This window comes from Drosophila nasuta, chromosome 2R, assembly GCF_023558535.2.
Source record: "Drosophila nasuta strain 15112-1781.00 chromosome 2R, ASM2355853v1, whole genome shotgun sequence".
Taxonomy (NCBI): Eukaryota; Metazoa; Arthropoda; class Insecta; order Diptera; family Drosophilidae; genus Drosophila; species Drosophila nasuta.
Genome location: NC_083456.1, coordinates 15,904,714 through 15,927,966, shown reverse-complemented (window position 1 = coordinate 15,927,966; position 23,253 = coordinate 15,904,714). Strand labels below are relative to the sequence as shown.

Sequence of the window (23,253 nt, the reverse complement as noted above, 5' to 3'; positions counted from 1 at the left end):
TTTTTGAGGCGAATCAAATGTGGATGTTTAAAGGGGGGTGGGTGTTGGTGTCGAATTGTAAGAGGTAAGCACTTACCCCACTGGACACTGACTCAGTCTGGCCGGCTATATGAACAGCTCCCAGGTGACGAAATTAGCATTTAACGGCAATGGCAATGCCAAGAGCAGTGGCAAAAACAAACATTTAACTAACCCGACGACAAAGACAACGAAAACGACAACGACACTGACTGCGATGTCCAGTTACGTGCACAATTTCACATTTGCATTTCCACACACACGTAAACACACACTTATTGAACACTCACTTTACACACACGCACAACAAATTGTTGCTGTTTCGTTGGTTTGTTGGCTGGCTAGCAGAAAACACGCATACGACGCGTTGACGCGATGTCTGAGCCTGAGTAAATGCTTCTCGCACCTTTTTGTCGAGCATCGGAGTCTTGATAAACAGTTAATTAATTGTGGCGTTTATTGTTCGCGTGCTGGGCACATTCAAATTGCCACTTAAAATAAACAAAATTGTAATTGTTTTCTTGTTTTGTGTTTTGTATTTGAATTGCGCTTTTTTATGCGTTTATGCGTCCAAAAATATCTCAAATGGAGCAATTTGCACACTCCAAAAAATGTGAGGAACGGCCAATTGAAACAGAAATTGAAAGCGGCGTTTAATGACGCCAACGCCACTGGTGGCAATCGTAACGACAACGACAACGGCAACGAGAAACACCAAGAGCAACACCAAGATTCAAATGTGTTGAAGCAGCAGCGGCTGCCACGTTGCGACGCGCACGAGCACAGAAAGCGAACTGAAATGGAATTCCGTGACTCGCCTTGGCGTTTGGCGTTGGCGTTTTGGCCATGACGTTAACTGAATGGAGATCAGCCGGCCAACGAAGTTCTAAACAATAAAATGCCGAAACAACAACAGCACGAAGTCCCCAACACGAACGAACGTCTCAACGCCGCTGCTGTTGCTGCAGCCTGTAGCTAGAGTTAATGTTGCTAATGTGGCTCCACCCTCTGCGCAGTTGCTAGGATTTTGGCGCCAAAAGCAAGCAAGCCTGGCAACATGTTGCCAAGCGAATATGTTGCCAGCCAATGTTTACGAGGCGAAGCAGACACCTTTATTGCCAATACAGGTAATTCGCAGCTTTGTCTAGAAATTGGCTGGCTTAAATTGGATTTTTGTTAGCTCAAAAAAATGAGTAAATTTCATGGCAGCAACTAATGTAAAAATTATATTATACAAATACAGGGTTGATCAAAAATCCGATGCTAATCGCGAGCCTTTGACTTTAATGTGTGTAAGACACTTTTATTGCGACTAGAACTAAAAATTTGTGAAATGAGCTTAATGCATATATATAAAATAATATAAACAATGAAATCTGGGAATCATTAAAAATATACTGTATTTTATATTTTTAGTCTATCTCTGTAATTAAAGGCAGACTGTTATTGCGAGTGCAAGTAATTGGCAGCTTTCTATAGAAATTGCCATGCTTAAATTTGAATATATTTATTTCTAGAAAAAGTGCCTACTCATTGTGGGCATGCTTAAATGATTCGCCAACAATTTTGTAGCTAATCGGATATAAAACAGTCACAATAAAAAGCTTGTTAATTAAATTTTGGTGTAAAATTATGAATGCACTCAACATTTTCTTACGACAAAACCTGTTCCCTCGAAAATTATTTGCAGAGCAGAGTGCTTGTCCCATTGACTGCTCGCAATAAAATATATATGGTATATATATAGATTTCCATTAATAATATTATTATAAGTGTACAAATATTTAAAACTGCAAATTGCTATGCGGGAAGTCATCAAAAAATGTTGGAAAAAAATTAACAAAACGTAACCAATTAAACGAGCTGTAAATGATGTGGCTTCAAGGTCTGAAGGTCAAGTTTTAAGACTGCAACAGGGCCGAGTGTCATTAACTTTCATTAATGTGTTAATAAAACGTGCAAACAAACTCACATTTTATGCAATTGCTAAAGAGAGAGAAACAGCAATAAGAGGAGGAAGGTAAAATAGAAGTAAAGACTCGTGACTTATCTTTAGTAAATTCGAATTTTATTGTCTACAACATTTAACAAAAACAATTTAACAATTCTTCTTTTTTTATGGGAGAAAAAACGAGCAACAAACGAGATGTGCGTGGGTGAAGTGTGAGTGTGATTGTGGTTGTGAACGAGGGGGCGTGTCACAGCAAAGGGGGCGGGCGGCACGCCATTTAGACTAAGTATAAAATTTCGCTAAAACAGCGCTGTCATTCACTTCAGCTTCTTGAGGAAGAAGCGGTTGGGTGGACCGTAGTTGACAGCAGGCACATGAGCGGGGACAGGGGCAAGGGGCGCATCGGTAGGCTGACGCTGCTCGATGGGCTCCTCGACAATGATGGGCGCCATCGAGGGCTCCTCAATGGCCAAAGCGGCGGGTGCGGTTGCGGGTGGCAGATACTGATTGGAGGGCACAGCCAATGTGGTCTGCACTTCCTCGCCAGTGTAGGCGGGAGCTGTGGGTGGTCCGTAGATGGCTGAGGGGACAGGAGCAGGCTGCTCGGGCTCTGGTTCAGGGGCCAGGGTGGTGGGCAGCACATCGGCCACATCGGCGATGGGGGCGAAGTCCTCGGCGGTGGCCTGACGAGGTTCCATATCAGCTGGTGGGGGTCCATAGACGGGGGCTTCCTCCTTCTTGGTCTTGTACTTGATGAAGTAGACCTCGGGCTTGGATGGCTTGGTGGGTGGCGGTGTGGGAATAACAATATCCTGCTCCTGCTCGGGCTTCTTGTGCAGCACATAGATCAGGGTCTTCTCCTCGTTCTGGGGTGGTGGTGGCACAACTGGTGGACGGAGCGCTGGTGCCGATGGCGCCTTGATGAACACAATCTTGTAGTGCTTCTGCTTGGGTCCAGTCTCGTGATGCACACGTGGCACAACGGCGTCCTCCTCCTCGAAGTCCTTGGGCGGCACATGAACGTAGATGTGCTTGTGCACGCGAGTCTCCTGTGGGGCATTGTTGTATCCGCTGGCATGCTGGACACCTGAGAGACGGTGTGCCATGTTGTAGGAGTCATCGTAGGGGTTCAGTGGCTCTACAGCGGGCGCCAGCTGCTCATTCAGTTGTGGCTGCTGCGGTTGCTGTTGCTGGACAGGTGGCAGATAGTTCATCTGTGGCTGTGGCACTTGGGGAGCAGCAAAGTTGGCGAACGTTTGCTCCTGAGGCAAAGCCTGATAGATGTGTGGCGACGCGGGATGAGCTGTGTGAAACGAATTGGAGTTAGATCACCGTCATCACTCATTCGATTTAGAACTCACCATTCAGGGGCAGTGCACGCAGGCTCTGCTGCTGGGGTAATCCATAGTAGGGCGATGGCGGCTCAGGACGCGACTGGACGGCGCCAAACAATGCCACGCAGGCAACAATGAGGGCGGAAGTACGCATGGCAAACACTTTAGTCTTAAGGTCTCTGTATTGTTGTTTTTATTTAGGGCTTAGCTTAGATCACGTAATCCTTGTTGGCTGTTGATTGACTGACTGGACTGATTGGACACTGCTCCACTGCTTCACACTCTGTGCACTCGATGGTGGTTCGATTGGAAAGCGCAAATCTCGACTGATGCCCCAATGAACTTGCTGTCGAGCATTTATATGATTCGATTCGATTGGGAGAGCAGCAAGCAGACACACAAGATGAAGAGAAGAGCGGCCGAGAGGCAAACCGAAACTGGGCAACAAAAGCAAAAGCCCGTAACACGCTGAGCGAAGCGGCAACAGGCCAAAATCTCATTACAAAAGGCCCAAGCACAAAAATGAATTTAATTAAACATCAAAAGACACATACACACACGCACACACACAAGCACACCTAGCAGCGCGATGAGCTAAAGAGTTTTGGAGAGCAAAGCAGGAGCCATGGTACAGTGGAGCAATTGCTGAGCGACACGCGTGTCTTTTGATGTCTCCAAGCGCGAAATTGGAGCAAGTTGATAACCAAGTATGTGGTATTCACAAATAAAACTGGAAATACAATTTGTTGTGGCTGCTTCGCTAAATCGTCAAGTGTCTTTTTGCACGCTGGGTCAACAGGGTGGCCAGTGGCCACTTTGACTGCCCTACGGCGCCATGTCGTGGCGTGGCAACGACACCAAGCTGAAACTGAAGCTTCCTCAACCTCAAGCTCAACCCCAACCTCAGGCCGTTAAGGTCGTTCAAAATCACTTTTTAAACAAGACTCGCGACTCGCATCTCTGTGACTTACGGATGCGCGCACACAGAAACACACACAACCTTCGTCTGAGTGTGCCAAGTGTTATTTTCACAATTGGAGCGCACTCGAAAACATTGTCTTTAAAATCGAAAGTGACCCACGATTACACACTTGGACCTCAGCTCAGCTCAGCTCAGCTCATCCCCTGGTCCCGCAGTTCATTGATGAACTTCATTCATGCATTTGGCTTCATTTGGTTTGATCCACACACTTCATTAAATGTAGACTAAATGTTTCGACTTTGTTCATAGCAAAGGCAAGGCCGTCGCGCATACGCCAAGTGCGCCCAAAAAAACTGTCAACTAAACTACACTTTCAACACCTACGAATCAAATTACGAAACAATCATTGCAGCCAAATAAAAATACAAATAAATATATAACAAAATAAAGTAAAGAAAATAAAATAGAAAACAAAGCTACCAAAACAAATAAGAAATAAATTTGATTTGCCACTGAAAGCATAGATGAGAGAGGGAGAGTAAAAATAGATGAAAAGCAAATAAATGAAATTAAACACTTGTCCACCACGACGCTGGCCACAATTTATTAATCGTAATTGCAGGCCATCTCTCGATTGCGAGAGAAATTGTGCAGAGGGCCCCCCAAAAGAAATAAGAAATATAAAAAGATACAATATGTGAATGTGGCTGGGAGCAACAGGTATGATGATGCTGCTGCTGATGCTGCTGCTGCCGCTTTACGTCATCGACAGCGACGTGTGCGCGAATCATTGAAATTGGTGCACTTGGACGCACTGAGGAAGCCAAGAGCCCGACATCGCCTTAGACATCTGGAGGGCGAAGAAAGATCAGAGCAAAGGTAACGAAGAGACAGCTGATGCTGCAGCAGCAGATGAGGCATTGATTGCGACATCATCGTCGTTGTTTTGTGGATTGGGAATGAATTCGAAAATCAGGTCAGTTGTGCAGTAGCCGAGCCAAGTGGCAGCCACAGCGGCAACGTTTTCGTCTTCATCTACAACGACAACGACAACATCAGCTTTGTCTGCTCCATTGGCATTGGCTCTCGTACTTATTGGCATTTGTGTTTGCCCTTCGGTTTGATTCGAGTGCGAGGTGTGTGTTGCCAGTGCCAGTGCCAGTGCCAGGTATTGGGTATTTCCACGATCTGGGAGCTTAAAAAATAGACAACTCGGGTCTGAAGAATGCACTTGAGGGACCGTTGTTGCCACTTGTTGCACTCAAGTGCCAACTCGCTAAGAAATGGTTTGTCATTGCTACAAAACGTTGCTCGTCGTCGTCAGCTATTGTTGTTGTTGTTGTTACTGTGAGGGAGCTTGCTTTTGGAGGCCCCGTCATTGAGATCCGACCCTACAAGTCGATTAGTTGGTCAATGCCTTTGAGCAGCTCACTCCAAATGCAAAAGATTCGATCTCATCGATCGCTGGGGACAGTGTGAATCTGTGAGTACTTTTGGCTAATAGAATTAACGGTGCACATCGTCAAGGACTTAACTCAAGGTATGAGATAATATACATATACAACCACTTTCTCAAATAACTATATTTATATTATCAAATGGGAATCAAATTGTTATTGTTTGTTATTTTTACTTTCAACGCAAACTCGAAATAAAGCATAAAATGCAAATCATGGCAAAGTGTGTTACACATTTAAATGCTTCAACCTACATTAAACAAATTATGACAATTTATAAATGAGTGTCATACCCGCCGCCCGCTGTTTTTCCCCTCTCCATCACCCCACCGCTGACCGCTGACGCCTCCAGCTATCATCGACAACACTCGACTGAGAGAGGAAGACTAAGCCGGGTCGGCAACTTGAACGGACGTCTCTCGTTGATGCCAAAGCCAAACCAAAATATTTGTTGACAAACCGTTCAAGCAAATTACTTAATGGCTTAGCCAGATAATGATAATAATGATGAACAGGTAGTCAAGCCATCGCAGCGCACTGTGTGACGTTGGCTTCATAAATATACAGACTCAAATTTAAGCTCTTTTATGCCACTCAACGCTAATCCTTAAGCGTTAATACGAAAACATCAAAATATTTATTTTATTTAGTCGCTTTAATTAATAATGAACACATTAAAATTGTAGTTGGCCACACTGTGCCGCATCGCCAACGATTATCTTGTTAATTAACGTTCAGCATTCAACACTTGCAACTTCGGCGTCAGATGATTTTTGCTTCTCCATTTTCGCTGTCTCTTGGCTTATTTCTTTTCATGTGAAACACTTTGCGCGTTTTAGCGCCAAGGCAATTGGGCTCAGTGGGCGGCTGGGCAGCTGACCAAATAGCCAAAAGCACGCACAAGGTCATCATCCAATTTGCCGCTAAACGAGGCGCAATTATCGAGCAGCTATCGCCGGCTGCTTATATAACGCATACGACCCGTAGGAAGTAATTTAAATTGGAGTAGCACGAGCGCATCTCATTTGAGAGTCACCTGCCCACCACCTGTCTCAACTGCTCCACTCCACTTTACTCCACTTTTTTCACTTTCAAGAATGGGTGGGTGGGTGCTCCTAAAGTGGTGATGTCATGTAAGGTATCCATGGCTTTTCAATTACAGTGAATAATGAGTGTTAATGGGCGCCAGTTAAAGGGTCTTAACCACAAACTCAGCCCAAGAGCCACCCGACAAAGCCGACGAACCGAAAATCGTCGTCCCCATAATGGAATTCACAAGCGTCGCTAAAGAAACGTCTATTTATGAGACGGCATTTTACTTAGAGGTCGTTAAAGTTGGCCAAAAAAGTGGACGGTAATTGTATGCATTAAATTTGGCAAAGCTCTAGAATCAATTTGAAACTCAGGCGTCATAAAATAAGCTTTAATTACTTGGTACTACAAATATAATTAATGTAATATTTATGAATTCTGTTAAGATTTAATGAATTCTTCGGTTCTGCTCTTTTGTTTGCGGTGCATTTGTTTTGTTTTCGTTGACGCACATTGAAGTTTTAATGACCATTGAAAGGTGAAAGTTCAGCACATAATTACAACAATTTAATAGGCGAACAAAAAACTTCGCTGAACGAGCAGTCGCAGCTGAAACGAATAAGAAAACTTCAATATATTTACGGCTCAAACATTGACATTGAATTAAACTGCCAAATATAACGCACAATAATCATGAATAATAGTTGAATAAATGCAATGAGTGCGTCAAAATAAATAAAAGATCAACAAACACGCACAAATTGTGCTTTATTTTCGTCTGCCCACAAGAAAAAGAGCAACAACAGCCACCGTAAAACAAAAACAAAACCAAAAAACCATAATAATAACAGCACAACACAATTCGACAGCATGAAAAGTGGGCAGCGGGGATAAAAAGCTGCCCAAACAAAATCGACGAATGCAACAAAAGGCCTCAAATGTCACTGACAGTTGTTCGTTCCGGCCAAGGAGGGGGCACGATGGGCGTATAATAGTCCACAAAGGGGGCGTGGCAAGCATCAAGCAGCAACAGCTGACGCCTGTGCCAGAGCTCTAATGACAAAGGCGATGGCAAACAAGGCGCACTTACAAATCGATTAGTTTCACTGACGTATCTTATGGATGCCCAATGCCAGCCACTATCTATCTTTGTATCTGTCCATCGATGTGTATTCTTTGAACTGTGTGTGTGTTTGTATGTTTGTGTGAGCCTGTGTCATGTTTCATTGAATGAAATGCCTAGTTAAATGCTGCTGCTACTGCTGCTTCTGCCGTAATTTGTATCTCACACTTTTGTTTATTTACGCTGTCATCTGTCATCTGCTTTTGTTTGGTGCTATCAACACCGCACTCACCTCACCTCATCGACCCGCTGGCCACACTGTTAGTTCATCCACTATGTTTGGCCACTGTAAACACTAGCATACAAAACAACATTTTGTTGGCCATTTGGCAGTCAATCGCATTTACCATCAACACAGCCATCGCCACCGCCACCGCCACCGCCTTTGCAATTGAGGTTTCATTGTGCGCACTCCACGCCGACAAATTCGCTTGTCAGCGCCCGCTATACAATTCGCAGGTCTCTTTTAGCTCTTTAGCTATGCGGTTCGCAGCTCTCGGCCGTCATTTCAGTTTACCAGTTTACCACGTCGCGTTTCTCGGCCTAACTGGCAATTAAAAATGTATTTGCTGGCACTTTGCCATTGTGGCGCTCTAACCCCACTGCAGACTGCACGCCACGCCCCCGACACACAACCGCCCCTCAATGTCGAGTACTTATCATAAAAACGCTGGACCAACTAGGTAAGGATAGTTGAATTTATACACACGCATGCCTGTCCGCATTTGTCTCTAATTAAAGCCGATGTTTATAGTAGAGCACGCTAGTCGTATACGTGATGGCTAAAAGCTGTGTGCTGTGTGGTGTAAATGATGACAAGGGGCAGCAGAGGAAGCCGGTGGGTGTGGTAAAGATCTGTTGATTGATTAATCACTTGGCTTATGCGAGCTTAAAAGGAAGATAAATAATGATGTTAATCACAGTTTAATTAATTGATTTGTCGGTTTTCTTTTGGTATGGTCAAAATAATCAATGAATTCAATAAATACATAAATATGACTAGCATTTTTTTATATTTTGAATACATGAAATAAAACTGAAATTGCCGGACGATTAATTTCATTACGCGAAGGGAAGTCGGGTAAATGAACTGGCAATTTTCCAAGCTGGCGCCATCTACATGTCGTGAGTGTCAACCTTATCAACAACTCAGCTGTTACTACTCCCTCATCTGCTCCCGCTGTTCACTGTTTACCTTGAACAAGTTCAGAGCTAAAGCTTCGGGAGCTGCGGCGCCAACGAACGCAAGAAGCCAAAGAAAATAAACAATAAGTACACGAGCAGCGCGAAAGAGAGCGACACACCGAGAGCGAAAAAGAGAGAGCACAACAGAGTTAAACGCAGATTGTAATAAACAAATGCGGGCAGTTATCAATTGCAGTTGCGCCTGAAAAGATTGCCAACGGCAAACAGTTTAAACGAGATTTAACCAACAATTTCGCTTACATTGAGTGGCAACAATATGGACGTATTAGATGACGACGACAACTACAGCGACAAGGTAAACTGTTGCGCCTTATCTTGCCGCATTCTCAGCTTAACGAATTCCGCAAATTTCTCTCCAGTTGATTTTAGTGCAACAGAATCTGCGATCAATGCCAAAGGAAATTGTTGAACGTTATGCGGATTGGACAGAACATTTGGGATTTAAGTTACAATTGCCTCAAGGATCTTTCGTGGCTGGGTGAATTTGAGCAACTGCGTTATCTGGTGCTGGACAGCAACCGAATGCACGAGTCTCAACTGCGAACACTGAACAAACCATTGCCGCAACTAGAGGTGCTCATGTTGAACAAAAATGAGGTGAGTAAAATGCTAATTGCGTCTTATCACTCTTTACTGACTACCTGTTATCTTCAGTTCAGCGATTTGACTGCAACGATTAAGCTTATCAGAAGACTCTTCCCCAACCTACAATACCTCAGTCTGCACGGCAATCCCATTTGTCCCGATGGCCTCAATCTGCAGCCATTCTCCAGTTACTTAAAATACGACTACGAGTACTACAGGTTAGATATAAATTTCAATTTAAATAGCTTAAATTTATCCTTATAATTTACTTGCAGCAATTTCATTGCCCAGTCGTTGAGCAAGCTAAAGTTTTTGGATCACGGTCTGGTACAGCGATCTTATAGCTATGAAAGTTTTCCGCGCTACCCAATTACAACTACAACTCGACTTTAGAACGCGAAGGATTTTCAAGTAAAGCAAATAAATTAGTCAGCATTTATATATTTAAGACGCACCCTGTATACTGTGGCAAAAGCTTGTGCCCAATAGCGAAGACAAGCACCTAAAAATATTGCTAAAAGCTTTCGTCGACAAGTTGAAACCAGCCAACGAAACACCGCACAAAACGGAAAGCACGATAAAGCACAATGAAAATAATAAACACAATCAAAATAATATTGGGGTATTCACTTTAATTTAACACACTAAGCTGTAAAACTATACTTTACATTAAAAAAATTATGAATATATTTTATAATAAAATATTACAAAAATGTTTTGGGGAATTATAAAGAGAAATTTTTTAATTAAAATTAAATCTGGCAAATAAAGTGCATAATCAAAGGTTATTTTGGGGTAGTGTATAAGCGAAGTATGTATGTATTTATATCAGCTGCGTTGCCGGCCGGCAAAGCAGATAATGATGAACAGTAGAAGTGAACAAACTCGCTGATAAAACGCAATTTAAAGCAAACAAGCGAAGGAACATTATCACAACAACTTAGGTATAAAACGAATTCCGACAGCAACAGCAGCTTCAGTCTAGAGCGAAATCTCAATAAGTCGCCAGCAAATCGGTTCTCTGAGCAGTGAATCTCTCTCTTCAATATGGCAAATCCTAACGCACTTCCCAAGTACACTAAAGTAAGTTAATAAAACAAGTGCAAGTAGTATATATACTCCATATAAAAGACATTGTGTATGTGCCTGTAGTAATTGCAATAATTGAATCAACAACAAAATGTGCAAATTTACTCAGTATTAAAGCCTTGGACTGCATTTTATGATTCGCATGTAGAGTTTGTTAAACCCACGTACCAGTTTAACTTACGAAACTTGTTTTTTATTCCTATCCAAACGCAAGAATTTATGTGTTACTAAATACAAACACAAGGAATAATTTACTTTATAATGCATATAAAATATGCATGGGCAGGCCTCAATCTGTTACGGTTGCTATATATGTATAAGTCGTATGTATGTATGCTGATAGCAGATGCCAAGCCTCATCAGCTGACTGTTATTGAATACCCCCAGAGAAAATAAATATAAAATATATATACATATGTATATGCACAAGTGTTTACCCATTAAAGATGGAATTCATTTACAATTCTAAGTAAAATCGAATTTCAGTTTACATTAAAGGTGATTTCTAATTATTCCATAATTCCCTATGAAAGTTTACACACAATTTCTACACTTGAGTCGATGTACTCAGTAGCTAGCACTCCCTTCTTTTAGTTATAATTTATACACTAAATAAATTTATTAAAAATATTTTCCTATTCTTGCCTATGCTATGTATTCAAAGACTCAACGACTTATAGAGTATTTTGATATGTTAAAAATAGAATATATTTTCCCATATTTAAAAAAAAAATGCTATTTGTTCGAAAATCATTTTAGTTTTCGAAAATAACATCTGCTGCAGTTTATTTCTTATAATCACTTGTTCTGACTTGCGGTTTTATTATTGGATTGTTTGACAAGTAGTAATTATAGTACTTTTATGCCGGCAACGCGTTGGTCTGATTAGAAACCTGTTGATAAGAGACATTTTACAATATGGAATTAGTTGAGCAGATTACTATGGACTTTAGCATAAAAGTTCACAAATATATGCCAAGATCCCTTAAAACCCTCAGAGATTGTTCTAGTGAGCTGATAAGAATTTATTATTATTAATTGTAAGCATCTGCTGATGTTTTGACCAGCCTTATTAAAAGTCGTTTGATTATGGTATAATTTCAATTATAAATGTGCACATTCGATAAGATAAAAACTAAATCTAATCAAAGAAATTTATAAAGTGTAAGTTAAGATTGCGAGAGTAAAACTTGTTTTTAAAGGCTTGACAAAGATAATATTTTATGACCGATTAGACTTGTACTTTATCGACAATTTATTTGCTTTAAATACGTGATATATTAAAATAAAGAAAATTAAATTTATGTTTTTATAATTGTCGAGTGCTAGTTAGAATATGTAATGGGAAATATGTAAGTTTAATTTCACTCAGTATTTCATTGACATTGTTAAATCGTGACGAGAATTCGAAATTTGTTTACATTGAACAAAACGCTTGCGTGTCTGTAAAAATTGCCATCAAAAGCAGCTGACAAGTTGTTTAGTTAGGTTAAGTGTTTGTTAGTTAAGTGTAGGGCATGCATAGATCAAGCTACAAGTGCTACAAATTAGTTGCACGCCAGTTGCGGTTCCACTTAATGATGCAAAGACGTCGCCAGTCTGAATATGCGAATTGCAAGCCCAATTACAGCGAAGTAAGGCGCACAGCTTGACACTCACTGGTAAACAGATAGACAGACTAGAATAGAACAAATAAATCATTGCAATTTATTAATACAGTATTTAATTACAATTATTGCAGATCTTTATCAACAATGAGTTTGTTGATGCCGCCTCTGGCAAGACCTTTGCCACATCCAATCCAGCAACGGGCAAAGAGATCATTCAAGTTGCCGAGGGCGATAAGGTAAGAACACTTTTCTTATAAATTATATATAGTATATTAACTATGTATATTTGTGCAACTTTAGGCTGATGTGGATCTGGCTGTAGCTGCTGCCAAGAAGGCCTTCCATCGTGATTCCGCCTGGCGTAAAATGAGTCCACTGCAACGCACCAACTTGATGCACAAGTAGGTTAAACTGTCTTAAACACTGAATAGTCTCAATCCTTAACCAAGCGTTGCAGGCTCTGCTCTCTCATGGAGCGCGATAAGGAATTCCTGGCCAGCATCGAGACCCAGGACAATGGCAAACCCTATGCGGAGGCACTCTTTGACGTGACCATCTCGATCATGACGCTGCAATACTATGCCGGCTGGACCGACAAGTTCTTTGGCGACACAATTCCAGCCGGTGGCTTCGTTGCGATGACGCGCAAGGAACCCATTGGTGTGGTGGGTCAAATCATTCCCTGGAACTATCCACTCTTGATGTTGGCCTGGAAGTGGGGACCCGCTCTTGCCGTTGGCTGCACCATTGTGATGAAGCCAGCGGAGCAAACGCCGCTTACTGCGCTCCACATGGCTGCCCTAGCCAAGGAAGCTGGCTTCCCTGCGGGTGTCATCAATGTGATCAATGGTTTTGGACCAACGGCTGGTGCGGCCATCAGTGAGCATCCCCAGATCGCCAAGGTGGCATTCACGGGCTCTGTGGACATTGGACGCATTGTCATGCAGGCAGCAGCCACAACTAATTTGAAACGCGTCTCCCTCGAGCTGGGCGGCAAGAGTCCTGTGGTGGTCTTCGAGGATGCCGATAGTAAGCATTGACGTTTCTACAAATTGTATATTTATTAAATACTCTATGTTCTTGCAGTTGACTACGCTGTGGATACCGCACACGAAGCTTTGTTCTCCAATCATGGCCAGAGCTGTTGTGCCGGCAGTCGCACCTATGTTCATGAGAAGATATACGACAAGTTTGTGGAGAAAGCCGCTGCCAAGGCAAAGGCACGCAAGGTGGGCAATCCCTTCGAGGAGAATGTGCTGCAGGGACCACAGATCGATGATGAGATGATGACCAAGGTGCTGGGCTACATTGAGAGCGGACAGAAGCAGGGCGCCAAGCTGCAGGCAGGTGGCAAGCGCATTGGCAATGTGGGTTACTTCATTGAGCCCACAGTCTTCTCGGATGTTAAGGATGACATGCGCATTGCTCAGGAGGAGGTCGGTTAACAATCTGTTCAAGTATAGAGCAGTCTTCAATAATAATATCCCTTGCAGATCTTTGGCCCCGTTCAGTCCATCTTCAAATTCAGCTGCATCGACGAGATGATTGAACGTGCCAACAATGTGAACTTTGGCCTCGCTGCCGGCATCATCACCAATGACATCAACAAGGCCATGAAGTTTGCCAACAGCGTCGATGCTGGTTCTGTGTGGATCAACTGCTACGATGCCGTCCTGCCCCAGACGCCATTCGGTGGCTACAAGCACTCGGGCATTGGTCGTGAACTGGGCAAGGATGGCCTCGATAATTATTTGGAGACCAAGACCATTACAATGAAATTGCTGTAAGCAGCAACTGCGAATATTTAAACTTTATGTGCACCTTTCGGTTTTATGGTTAGATTATTGCATTTCAATTAAAAACTATACATCAAACACTATAAATTACTACATGTATTACGAGGCACGAGTTTACTTAGCATACTCTTAAGAACTATCATTTGATTTGTTCGAAACCTTTTTGGCAGCAACAGACATCGAAAATAGAGAAAGTCAAAACAGTTGGAAATTCACTGTAAAATTCTTCTAGAAGCTTCATAGATATCTGGTCTGCCTAGAAAGCACGTCGTATAAAAATAAACCTGAGATTTCTGATTTGATTAACACTAGATCAAGGCCCTTTTAGGTGACTGTGGTCAAGTGACTTTTTGTCTGCGGCTGCTCCTGTGCCCTCAACTCAATCAGAGGCATTGCCACGTCGCTGAGTCGCGACTTGGCACTCTGATAATCCTCCTCGGACTTGGTTTTGCCCCTTTGCTGGCAATGCTCGGGGCTGCCCTGCAACACCTCCGTGTAAACTGGTTGTATTGGCTGCAGTTCAACGGGGCGTCGATCAAACATATCATCGATATCAACCAACTGGAAGTCAACAGCGAAGATGTAACGCAGCAACATGACCAAGAGTGCAAGGATCCACAGCAGCATGCTGATGATATAGCTGATACGAAATAGATCCAAATACGCATCATGAGAGACTCTGTGCTCGTGTATGAAAGGCCGCAGCAAGGCAATCGCATCACCACAGCTAGAACAGAAAGTTGAAAACTATAAAATTGATTTGTGAGGCGCCCAAAAACTCACCTGACTGCCAATGGATTCGTGAGATTCTCCCGCAAGTTGCCGCACAGACGCTTCAGATAGCCATTGGTCAGTATCGTGTAGGCAGTGCTGCCCAAGCTCATCAGCGTGAAGATGGCAATGGAGGGCACTACAATGCGCCAAGGTTTCGGCAGTACGCTGAACACACAGAAAAAGATACACATAAATCACCTTCAATTGCTGCCAAAGTCTCAAGGCGACAAAATTTGAGCTTACGATGTTTTCTTATTGCCCGTTTGGAAGATGAGGCACATTGCCGTCCAAATGATGGCCATGATTTCCGATAACACTGGAAAACCATATACAAACTGGGCACCCAAGTCGCGACTCCAACGCGTCCCATGCACATCTATGGACTCTGTAAATTTAAGGTAATTTATATTTAGAAATATTTAAAATGAAATTACAATTAAAATGTTTAACTCACGTGTGGCCAGAAACTTGTGATCCGCCTCAGCATTTGGCGCAATGGTTGGCGGAGCAGTTGTTGTTGTTGTTCGTTCCTCTATTTGCTGCTCCTGTTGACTGACCAAACGTGCCAAGAGCGGAGCATTCTCCTTCGACTCGTAGATATGTTCGAACTTATACTTTGGCCTCTTTGTTTCTGCTGCTGCTGAATTGTAATATAATTATTTCTTGCAAAGAATATACGACATTGACTTGCACTTACGGCTAACAGTCTTTAAGGATTCGGGCTTCACTATTGGCTCATAGGCAACACTCTGTAGATCCTGCAAGAATATCTCTTTGCTTCTGTTGTCCATTGAGGCGAAATTGCGCTCCTTAAATACTATTTTGGCACTGATGATTCCATCGTAGAAATCCCCAGACAGCATGTGCAATGAAACGCCCCAGATTATGGAGAATATCGCCACCAGCACCATGAGACATATTACTATATCTACAAAGAAAATAATGTACATTTAAATTATTTATCATTTAAAGTGAGATCACATCAATTACTCATTATACCCGCTACCCAAAAGGCGGAAGGGTATTATAACTTTGTGTCGGCAGGGAATGTATGTAACAGGCAGAAGGAAACTTCTCCGACCCTACAACATATATATTCTTGATCAGCGTCAATAGCCGAGATGGTATAGCCATCTGACCGTATGAACACCTTGACTCCCCCGCAAATATATAAAACTCGAAAAAACTTGACAACAATAACTATTGTTTTTATGATTCTTGAAAATTTGGTTGCGATCCGATAAATATTGTAGAAGTTATATTAGCAATGTTTTTGTATGGTATATTTTGAATATAGTACTATATCAATATACCAAATATAACCGATGATATATATTTGGTATGTTTTAAAATTAATACCGCACTATTTTGCTTTTATTCATAATCTGTAGCGTGTATCTCACTGTCGTGCACACTCAACAGTAGTTTTCTTATTTGTTTTTTAATGGGGATGTATTTCAATATCAATTGATTCAATCCAAATATTATATAAATAAGTGCACAAGTCATATAAAATTTTTTCATCCCCGCATTTATTTTAGTCATTTATTTGTTGGCTCGTAAGACGATAGACTGCGTTCCAGTGTAAGCCCAATTCGATGGCACAAGCCATCACATAGAGGTAGACACCAAAGGCTCTAATGAGACAATCGCGTTGCACAAGATTCTCCTCTGTGGAAATACAACGCCAGAATAGAAAAGCATTCAACGCAAAATATGAGGCACAAGTGCCGAGCCAGGGCAATCCCATAACAATGCTCAACCAACGATGTTTGTTGAATCGTTTAATCGATGGCAACATGGCCAATGCAGTTAGCCAAAATGCTGTTTGGATGTATGACTGTTTGATTGATGCCAAAATATTTGAGCCAACGTACACGCGTACCTTAGGAGGACCAAATGGTAGAGATAAACGGATTGTTGGCGTGAACACAATCACCCACAATAAGGCTGTTCCGTACATCAAACTTCCAACTCGCTCCCACTTCATAGTTTGTATTGGTTTCTTTTAATATATAATTTCTGCACTGATTGATGTGCTTTAAAATAATTTTTAAAGTGTCCCATTTAATTTTAATGGCAACGCCTACTTATTTGAAGTTATTCTAATAATAAATTTAGAATTCATAACAGCAAAATTAAAAAATTATATTAATTTTCTTAAACAAATTGGATGCTATCATAAATTATTTAATTGTATGTTGATTATTTATGTATGCGAATCACGTTCAAAGATCAAAGCATTGTTTTTGATCGTCTAGTAATAAATAATTTATATTGATGCAGAATTCCACTATTGCCTTAAATAATTTTTATATTTAAATAATAAATGTAATAAATTAAAATGTATGCTTGACTTTCTTTTGCTTATGTATTAATCAAAAGTCGCTGGCGAAGGGCGTATGCATAAAAGAAAAAACAAAACATTTTTGACATATTTATTTTCGAATCTTATTTTTGGATTAGGCCAAGACACGGATGATAAATTATTGTGTATCATCTGCCCGACAAGCGCCGCTGAGCAACGCGGACAGCCTCATTTACAATAGATAGCTGGAGCAGAAGGGGCTGAACCACCCCAGAGATAAGGCGGCATTTTTCTATACTATATACACACATATTTATTATTCGTAAATTTACTCGAAGACATCGTGAAAACACACACAGTCAATAAACTATTCTCTCTCTGTGTGTATGTTCTTTGGGGGCTACGTTTATATTGGAGGCATGATATCATGGCAGATGTTGTACGGCTTGGTTAACGAGCCACGAAAGCAACAGCAACAACAACAACAGCAACAAAACATTTGCCGATGACGTCGAAAATGAGCGACAGAGCTGCTCAATAAAATCCATTTCAATTGATGCTAAATTTCAGTCATGCTGACACACACACACACATGTACATAGACGGACAGACATATAGATGTATTGCCCATACTCGTAATATTGGCTAAAATATTTTTAATACTCGCATTTTTGAAGAGCTATTTCCCCAAAAGCGAAATGCATTGTGGGAAAAAGTCAACAAACAAAATTTACGAGTTCAAAATGCGTTGCCATAATAAAATACGTGTTTCTTATTTGACTTTTCAAATTTGTTGGCAGACCTTATGCGCTCCGCAAGGACTAATAAACGACACAACAGTCTACTACATTATTTTATACTCAATTGGAGAATATGAATAAAAAGTAAATACTCTGCCAAATACTTTCATGCACAAGTGCGTGTATAAATTAGAAAACAAATAGTGAAATATTTCCATTTTTCATGCGGGTATATAGAGAATATATAATTGAAATACAATTTAAACCATTTGTGAAAAGTTGCATGAAACGGTTGAGCGCAACAGAGCAACAGTTTATGACATCATCATGCCCCATCTCGATCTGTAGCTGGGTGTGGACCACGGTCGAAACCGAAACAAAACGCTAATAGACTCAGACCTTGGCCATTGTTCTGCCACTGAGACGCGACTCGCCTAAGCTTCGACTCATCTCTGCTTCGCAGGGGGTTTGTAAACTAGCACAACGTTAGTCTCTAGTGTCATTAGCGCTATTTTTGGTCAGTCAAATTGGCGATTTGTGTAACTGAATATGGCACACTGGGGGCGAAGATGGAGACGAGGGCTACGGCGATGGCGTAATTTGTATAAAATGCTTGCGAGAGTTATAAATAAATATTACGAATCGAAACTGGATAAGGCATGAGCAGAATCCAACTCTAAGCGCATAACACACAACTGATCGTATGCGTGATATTTGCAAACAGTTTTTGAATCATAATTAAACAGAGACCAAATGAGGCAGTTACAATGCTAAACTACTGACTATGTTTTATTCTATAATCTTAATCCCGGAAGTTTTAAATCTCAAACATATATTTGTTAATGCCATTAAAAGGAACCACATGGCGTATGCGCATTATATTATGTACTTCGCCCACTTGGCACTTTAAACAAATTAATTGTTTATTAATATTTCAGCAAACACAAACAAATAGCTGAGCATCGGAGCAACAGAAAGTGGCAGAAATAAATGAGGAAGACACAATACAGCAACGAAGTAGAGAAAGCTTTAGTCAGTGTCAAGTTAACAGCTCAAATTAACACTTTATTATTAACCTTTAAGCGAGTTTTAGCACCTTTATCTCCTGCAAATTCATTCGCATTGATCAATGCATGTAATGCATGAGTAAAAGTTAACAAAATTGCCAACTTTACAGCACAATTCTTGATCGGTTTTTAATGCGCATACGCCGCGTTGTCCTTGGCATATGTCAGAGTCATTCATCACAATTTTCAAAACATTATTGATGAAAGACGCATTCCACCACACACACACTCGCTGACAATCGGACAGACAGAGTACATGTTGCCTTAATTGATAAAAAGAATTTGCTGTCAATTTCATGCATCCAAAGAAGCTTTTCTACCAATAAAATTCAATTAGCTCTGTCAACTTCAAATTTTATTTTTGGTTCGCCTTTCCAAAGGCCAGCCCCCTGTCCGAAGGCTGTTGAATATTGAAACAAGGCAAAAATAAAACCGACAACAAACTGTCGACCTGTGAAGGGCCAACTAAATATTTTAGCATTTAAATTACATATATGTTTATACAAGATGACGCGTTTCACAGAAAGTAAAAAAAAAAAATTAGGCATAATTATAGAATGAAACATACGATTCAATTTACGTATATCGCCAGTTGTTAGTTTTCCTTCTTTGTATTTTCTTATCAGCTCCATTATTGCATTGCCTGCGTATTCTTCGTCGGTTTTGGGATTTCTTTTGATTCGTTATTCCCAGTCGCCAAATTGCTAATTAAATGGAATTCGAATTTCTTTGCCTTCCACTATTTACATTTAACGAAATTTATATGCCGCGTATCCGTTGTATATTTTTCTTTTATTTTATTACATTTGTATTTTGCACCGTTTAATAGATTTTATATTTCACATGTGTTTAGTTTTATGTGCGTTTCTTTACGGCCAGATTAATTGTGACATTAGCCAGCTGTGAGCATGGCGTAAGTTAATTAACAAAATAATAAACAATTGGTCAGCGAAGGGCAATAAATATAAACAAACGCAGGGAATTGTTTTTTAATTAGTGCTTGTTCGATGTTACAGTCGAAAGTTAATCAAGCGCGGAAAATATTGTCTTGTCTATAGGTTTAACTAGCCCGATTTATGGTCAATACATTTAAACAAATGCAAATGCTCGAATTTTAGATACAAACAAATTGATTTTTTTTTTGTGTGTAAAATATTTATATTGATTTCGGGCTTTTAAGGTATTTGCTAATGGCTTGAGTTGTATTGTGTTTGCTCATATTACGTATACGTCACTATTGAAATTAACACCTTTTGTTAGTTTTTTTAACTCGTGCTCAAACTTTGCCGTAAGTGTGGCGTGTGTACTGGACATATAAATAGAACACTGCGCCGGCACAGACAACAATCAACACTCAACACCAAAACTTGGGTAATAACATAGCTCCAACTCCCGCCGCATTTCTAATCGACAGTCACAGTTCAGGGTCACCCCGAAAAGAGGCAGTTTCATCGAATATTTATGATATTTACATTACGGTTACTGACTCGTGCATTTGCATAAAAGCGCCCGAGCGTGGAAACTAACAAACTGATTGTCAAATTGATGAATTTAAACGAAAGAATTCAAATCAAAAAAAAATCACGCGTAGCACGCACTAAAACGACCGCAACTCGACGCCGTTGCTCAGACACTGAGGCGACGCCAGTGGCAGAAACATTTTTTTCGTGGCTCATTCAACACTCACACACACATATATACCGTTTTCTCCAGAGTTCTGTTGTGTGAGCAGCAAATTGAGCGAATGAGAAAAAAACAGCTGAAGAGAAACCGTGAGAGAGTTTTCTTGAGTTTTGTTTTGATTTTTCTCAGCTTGCAACTGGTTATTCAAGTTGTTGTTGTTTTCGTTTTTGTTTTGATTGTGTTTCCTAATTGTTGTTTGTTATTTTTCGCAAACATGTGTGGTAGCTTCTTCTTCTTCGTATTTGTATTTTATTTGAATTTCGAAAATTGCTGTTTTATGATTTGTTGTGCGTGGGTTGTATGTGTAATATTTATTTTATCACATTAGAATGCGCGAATTTTGATTGATATTATTTATGAATTTATGATGGTGTTTCCTGTAGCGATTATAACTAAAAGGGTTCTTCTTTTCTGCAAACTTCACAGCTCCGACGTATGGCCTTTGATATTCCTTCGCTTTTATGGAGTGAAATTATCGTCGATGACCTTGAAACCGAAAGCCGACATCAGAGCTCAAGGTGAGCTTAATTAACGACCACAATGCCCAAAGGCTGTGCTGTGCTGTGCTGTATATATTTATTTGAATATATGTATGCGAGTGTGTGTGTGCGAAAGGGATACGTATTTAAATCGCGTGCTAAGGAAGGCCTCTAATTTTTTTTTCGGTTCAACACAGACTTCATCCACAACCCACAAAACTTCTCTCAGGGGCATTTCCGTTAGGCTCCCCACGGTTTTCATACAAATTCGAGCTATGTAATTTGCAAACATTGCTGTTAAACAGCTAAGCCTTATCAAAGGCAATTTGTTCAACAAGCGACATTCCGATTTTCAGCAGTTCACAAATGTCTACAAGCGTATACTTAATTTTTGTGATAAAGAATACATTTAATTAACTTTATCATAATTTGAACAACGCGTATATTTTTTTATATTAAATCAAAATACATATTTTGATTCAGAAATTTGTTCGTAGCCCTTGTTTATCCACAAACTAACCTCAGCGTCATAAGTACTATATATAGATTTATAAACATGGAACGACCACAAAAACATTATCAACATGTTGACATTGAAGCCTATGTTTATACCACACACAAAATATATTTGTGCGATTTTAACGAAAACCAAACCAGCATAATGCCATTTGTAGCTAGATTTTTACCCAGTCTCCCTATTTATGGAATATTTATTCTTTAAGCTGCTCCTGTTGGACCACAGATTGAATTAGTAGGTATTGCAACTCTCAATTTATATGGCAATATCTGCGTCGTATGTTGTGGAATCGTGTGTAAACATCATGACAAATTTGTAATCTATGCAGATGTCCGCACACATAAAATAAACGTTTGCATAGCGATTTCCTAATGGAAAGTTCAAAGCAATACAAACAATAATGTGTCTGTATGTAAATAATGTTTCCATATATCTAGTACAAATTTATGTGTATTTTACTGATGTGAAGCCGAAACGTAGCTGATTGTGGCGATGACGTTGCCCAGTTATGCAAATTAACAAACAGCAAGCGAGGCGTCATTTCATAAATTTATTACAACTTTACAGGCAATAGAAACAGATACAGCAACAATAGCTGTATTGTTAAAAAACAAATCGGTAAGTTGCGAACCGTAATCAATCATAATGACAAGTATTAATGCTGGTGCTTAGTGTGCTGAAGGACAAGATACAACTTCTGACGCAATCACCGAATGCATTTCCCATAAACATCAATTAAGTGCAGCTCATGGCGTATACTTAATTTGAGTAATCAACTTTGATGCTTGGCTTGTGAGTGACTCAATTACAATGTTAAGTTACTCACTTTCCAATTTAATACGCTACACTAAATTTAATTGAATTCGAGTCTAAAACGTACTCACATTCACAGCGTAGAACCTCGCGATGCGCCTCCTTGGTGAGCATCTGCAGGCTCTCGCCTATCTGGCGTATCCTTTGCGGCGCACTCTTCAACGTATCGACAGCCATTCCGTTCGACGATGCACTAGTTACGGATTGTCAAGGATGGCGAACTCATGCTGCTGCAGTGGCACTTCTACATGAGGCAAACAATTAACAAGATTATAATGCAGAAGCCTAGCACTTGGCTGCGCATTTTAGTAGTTTCTGAATTGGCACTCGACTCGACTCAACTTGACGATAACTTTCAGTTTGGGGGAAGCACCCAAAGACGCGACGAAAAATTGAAGTGAGAGCGCTTAGGAAATTCACGTTCAAACAATGCGACTGCCCGACGCGAACTGAGCGCACAGTCCAAGAGGCGCGTCAACCGTCTGCGAAACACACGAAGAACTACCGCACGATGTGTGTACGAGTGTGTGTACGTGTGTGCATGTGTGTGTGTGTGGAAAATTCTAATTTGGTGGCGTCACTTGCCGGTGGTAACAAACTTAGCATAGATCCATGTGCCAGCCAACCAGACAGACAGTCAGCCAAATAGTCAGACTGTGTCTACATTCCCTTGCCAAGGCAGCTGTTGTCTCCAGGGTGTGTATGAGTGTGTGTGTTGGCCAAAAGTCACCCCTAATTGAAGGTCCTGC

At 40.8% G+C, this 23,253-nt stretch overlaps 5 protein-coding genes and 1 long non-coding RNA gene across 12 annotated transcripts in view; 3 read left to right on the top strand and 3 right to left on the bottom strand.

Moving 5' to 3' along the window:
- LOC132786698 (RYamide receptor) overlaps nucleotides 1–839 on the bottom strand; it is a 69,361-nt gene extending 68,522 nt beyond the window's left edge. The window contains exon 1 of one of the 2 annotated variants that reach the window (XM_060793305.1): nucleotides 77–839. The gene's annotated coding sequence lies outside the window, so the exon portion shown is untranslated. The remainder of the gene's footprint in view (nucleotides 1–76) is intronic. The other variant, XM_060793306.1, reaches the window with a different exon arrangement.
- A 1,261-nt stretch (nucleotides 840–2,100) lies between these two features.
- Nucleotides 2,101–3,619, bottom strand: LOC132786145 (uncharacterized). Its single transcript, XM_060792584.1, has 2 exons — nucleotides 3,331–3,619; nucleotides 2,101–3,272 (listed from the first exon to the last, which is right to left on the bottom strand). The coding sequence occupies exons 1-2, from the start codon at nucleotides 3,455–3,457 to the stop codon at nucleotides 2,287–2,289; spliced, it is 1,113 nt and encodes a 370-aa protein (XP_060648567.1). The 5' UTR covers nucleotides 3,458–3,619; the 3' UTR covers nucleotides 2,101–2,286.
- Nucleotides 3,620–9,199: 5,580 nt separating this feature from the next.
- On the top strand, nucleotides 9,200–10,348 carry LOC132785040 (leucine-rich melanocyte differentiation-associated protein). 3 transcript variants are annotated; one of them, XM_060791003.1, is made up of 4 exons: nucleotides 9,200–9,338; nucleotides 9,403–9,640; nucleotides 9,698–9,837; nucleotides 9,904–10,348. In XM_060791003.1, the coding sequence occupies exons 2-4, from the start codon at nucleotides 9,458–9,460 to the stop codon at nucleotides 10,019–10,021; spliced, it is 441 nt and encodes a 146-aa protein (XP_060646986.1). In that variant the 5' UTR covers nucleotides 9,200–9,338; nucleotides 9,403–9,457; the 3' UTR covers nucleotides 10,022–10,348. The 3 variants fall into 3 exon arrangements, with proteins under 3 accessions (XP_060646986.1, XP_060646987.1, XP_060646985.1); XM_060791004.1 differs by having other exon boundaries at nucleotides 9,698–9,846; nucleotides 9,920–10,009; XM_060791002.1 differs by having other exon boundaries at nucleotides 9,201–9,338; nucleotides 9,698–9,846; nucleotides 9,904–10,344.
- Nucleotides 10,349–10,596: 248 nt separating this feature from the next.
- LOC132787589 (aldehyde dehydrogenase X, mitochondrial) lies at nucleotides 10,597–14,211 on the top strand. The gene is made up of 6 exons (XM_060794734.1): nucleotides 10,597–10,711; nucleotides 12,459–12,563; nucleotides 12,628–12,728; nucleotides 12,785–13,356; nucleotides 13,414–13,763; nucleotides 13,821–14,211. Exons 1-6 carry the CDS (start codon nucleotides 10,676–10,678, stop codon nucleotides 14,112–14,114), a joined length of 1,458 nt encoding a protein of 485 aa, XP_060650717.1. The 5' UTR covers nucleotides 10,597–10,675; the 3' UTR covers nucleotides 14,115–14,211.
- On the bottom strand, nucleotides 13,908–22,681 carry LOC132787590 (uncharacterized). Of its 3 annotated transcripts, none has more exons than XM_060794735.1 (6): nucleotides 22,576–22,681; nucleotides 15,595–15,825; nucleotides 15,352–15,537; nucleotides 15,141–15,282; nucleotides 14,907–15,062; nucleotides 13,908–14,850 (listed from the first exon to the last, which is right to left on the bottom strand). In XM_060794735.1, exons 1-6 carry the CDS (start codon nucleotides 22,679–22,681, stop codon nucleotides 14,448–14,450), a joined length of 1,224 nt encoding a protein of 407 aa, XP_060650718.1. In that variant the 3' UTR covers nucleotides 13,908–14,447. The 3 variants fall into 3 exon arrangements, with proteins under 3 accessions (XP_060650718.1, XP_060650719.1, XP_060650720.1); XM_060794736.1 differs by having other exon boundaries at nucleotides 15,352–15,534; XM_060794737.1 differs by lacking the exon at nucleotides 22,576–22,681 and adding an exon at nucleotides 19,581–20,617.
- LOC132787591 (uncharacterized) lies at nucleotides 22,137–22,675 on the top strand. 2 transcript variants are annotated; one of them, XR_009632563.1, is made up of 3 exons: nucleotides 22,137–22,309; nucleotides 22,364–22,459; nucleotides 22,584–22,675. It is a non-coding gene; the product is annotated as an uncharacterized LOC132787591 (long non-coding RNA). The 2 variants fall into 2 exon arrangements; XR_009632562.1 differs by having other exon boundaries at nucleotides 22,364–22,483; nucleotides 22,584–22,664.
- Nucleotides 22,682–23,253: the final 572 nt, after the last annotated feature.

What these genes read in the sequence shown, in the direction of transcription:
- LOC132786145 (XM_060792584.1), bottom strand. Translation starts at nt 3,457, where the DNA reads ATGCGTACTTCCGCCCTCATTGTTGCCTGCGTGGCATTGTTTGGCGCC. An exon ending in GCGTGCACTGCCCCTGAATG is followed by an intron (nt 3,273 to 3,330) that starts GTGAGTTCTAAA and finishes CGTTTCACACAG; the next exon opens with CTCATCCCGCGTCGCCACAC.
- LOC132785040 (XM_060791002.1), top strand. Translation starts at nt 9,458, where the DNA reads ATGCGGATTGGACAGAACATTTGGGATTTAAGTTACAATTGCCTCAAG. An exon ending in TCATGTTGAACAAAAATGAG is followed by an intron (nt 9,641 to 9,697) that starts GTGAGTAAAATG and finishes TGTTATCTTCAG; the next exon opens with TTCAGCGATTTGACTGCAAC. An exon ending in TACGACTACGAGTACTACAG is followed by an intron (nt 9,847 to 9,903) that starts GTTAGATATAAA and finishes ATTTACTTGCAG; the next exon opens with CAATTTCATTGCCCAGTCGT.
- LOC132787589 (XM_060794734.1), top strand. Translation starts at nt 10,676, where the DNA reads ATGGCAAATCCTAACGCACTTCCCAAGTACACTAAA. An exon ending in CACTTCCCAAGTACACTAAA is followed by an intron (nt 10,712 to 12,458) that starts GTAAGTTAATAA and finishes CAATTATTGCAG; the next exon opens with ATCTTTATCAACAATGAGTT. An exon ending in TGCGCATTGCTCAGGAGGAG is followed by an intron (nt 13,764 to 13,820) that starts GTCGGTTAACAA and finishes TATCCCTTGCAG; the next exon opens with ATCTTTGGCCCCGTTCAGTC.
- LOC132787590 (XM_060794735.1), bottom strand. Translation starts at nt 22,681, where the DNA reads ATGGCTGTCGATACGTTGAAGAGTGCGCCGCAAAGGATACGCCAGATA. An exon ending in TCACAAGTTTCTGGCCACAC is followed by an intron (nt 15,283 to 15,351) that starts GTGAGTTAAACA and finishes TTAAATTTACAG; the next exon opens with AGTCCATAGATGTGCATGGG. An exon ending in ACGAATCCATTGGCAGTCAG is followed by an intron (nt 14,851 to 14,906) that starts GTGAGTTTTTGG and finishes TTTCTGTTCTAG; the next exon opens with CTGTGGTGATGCGATTGCCT.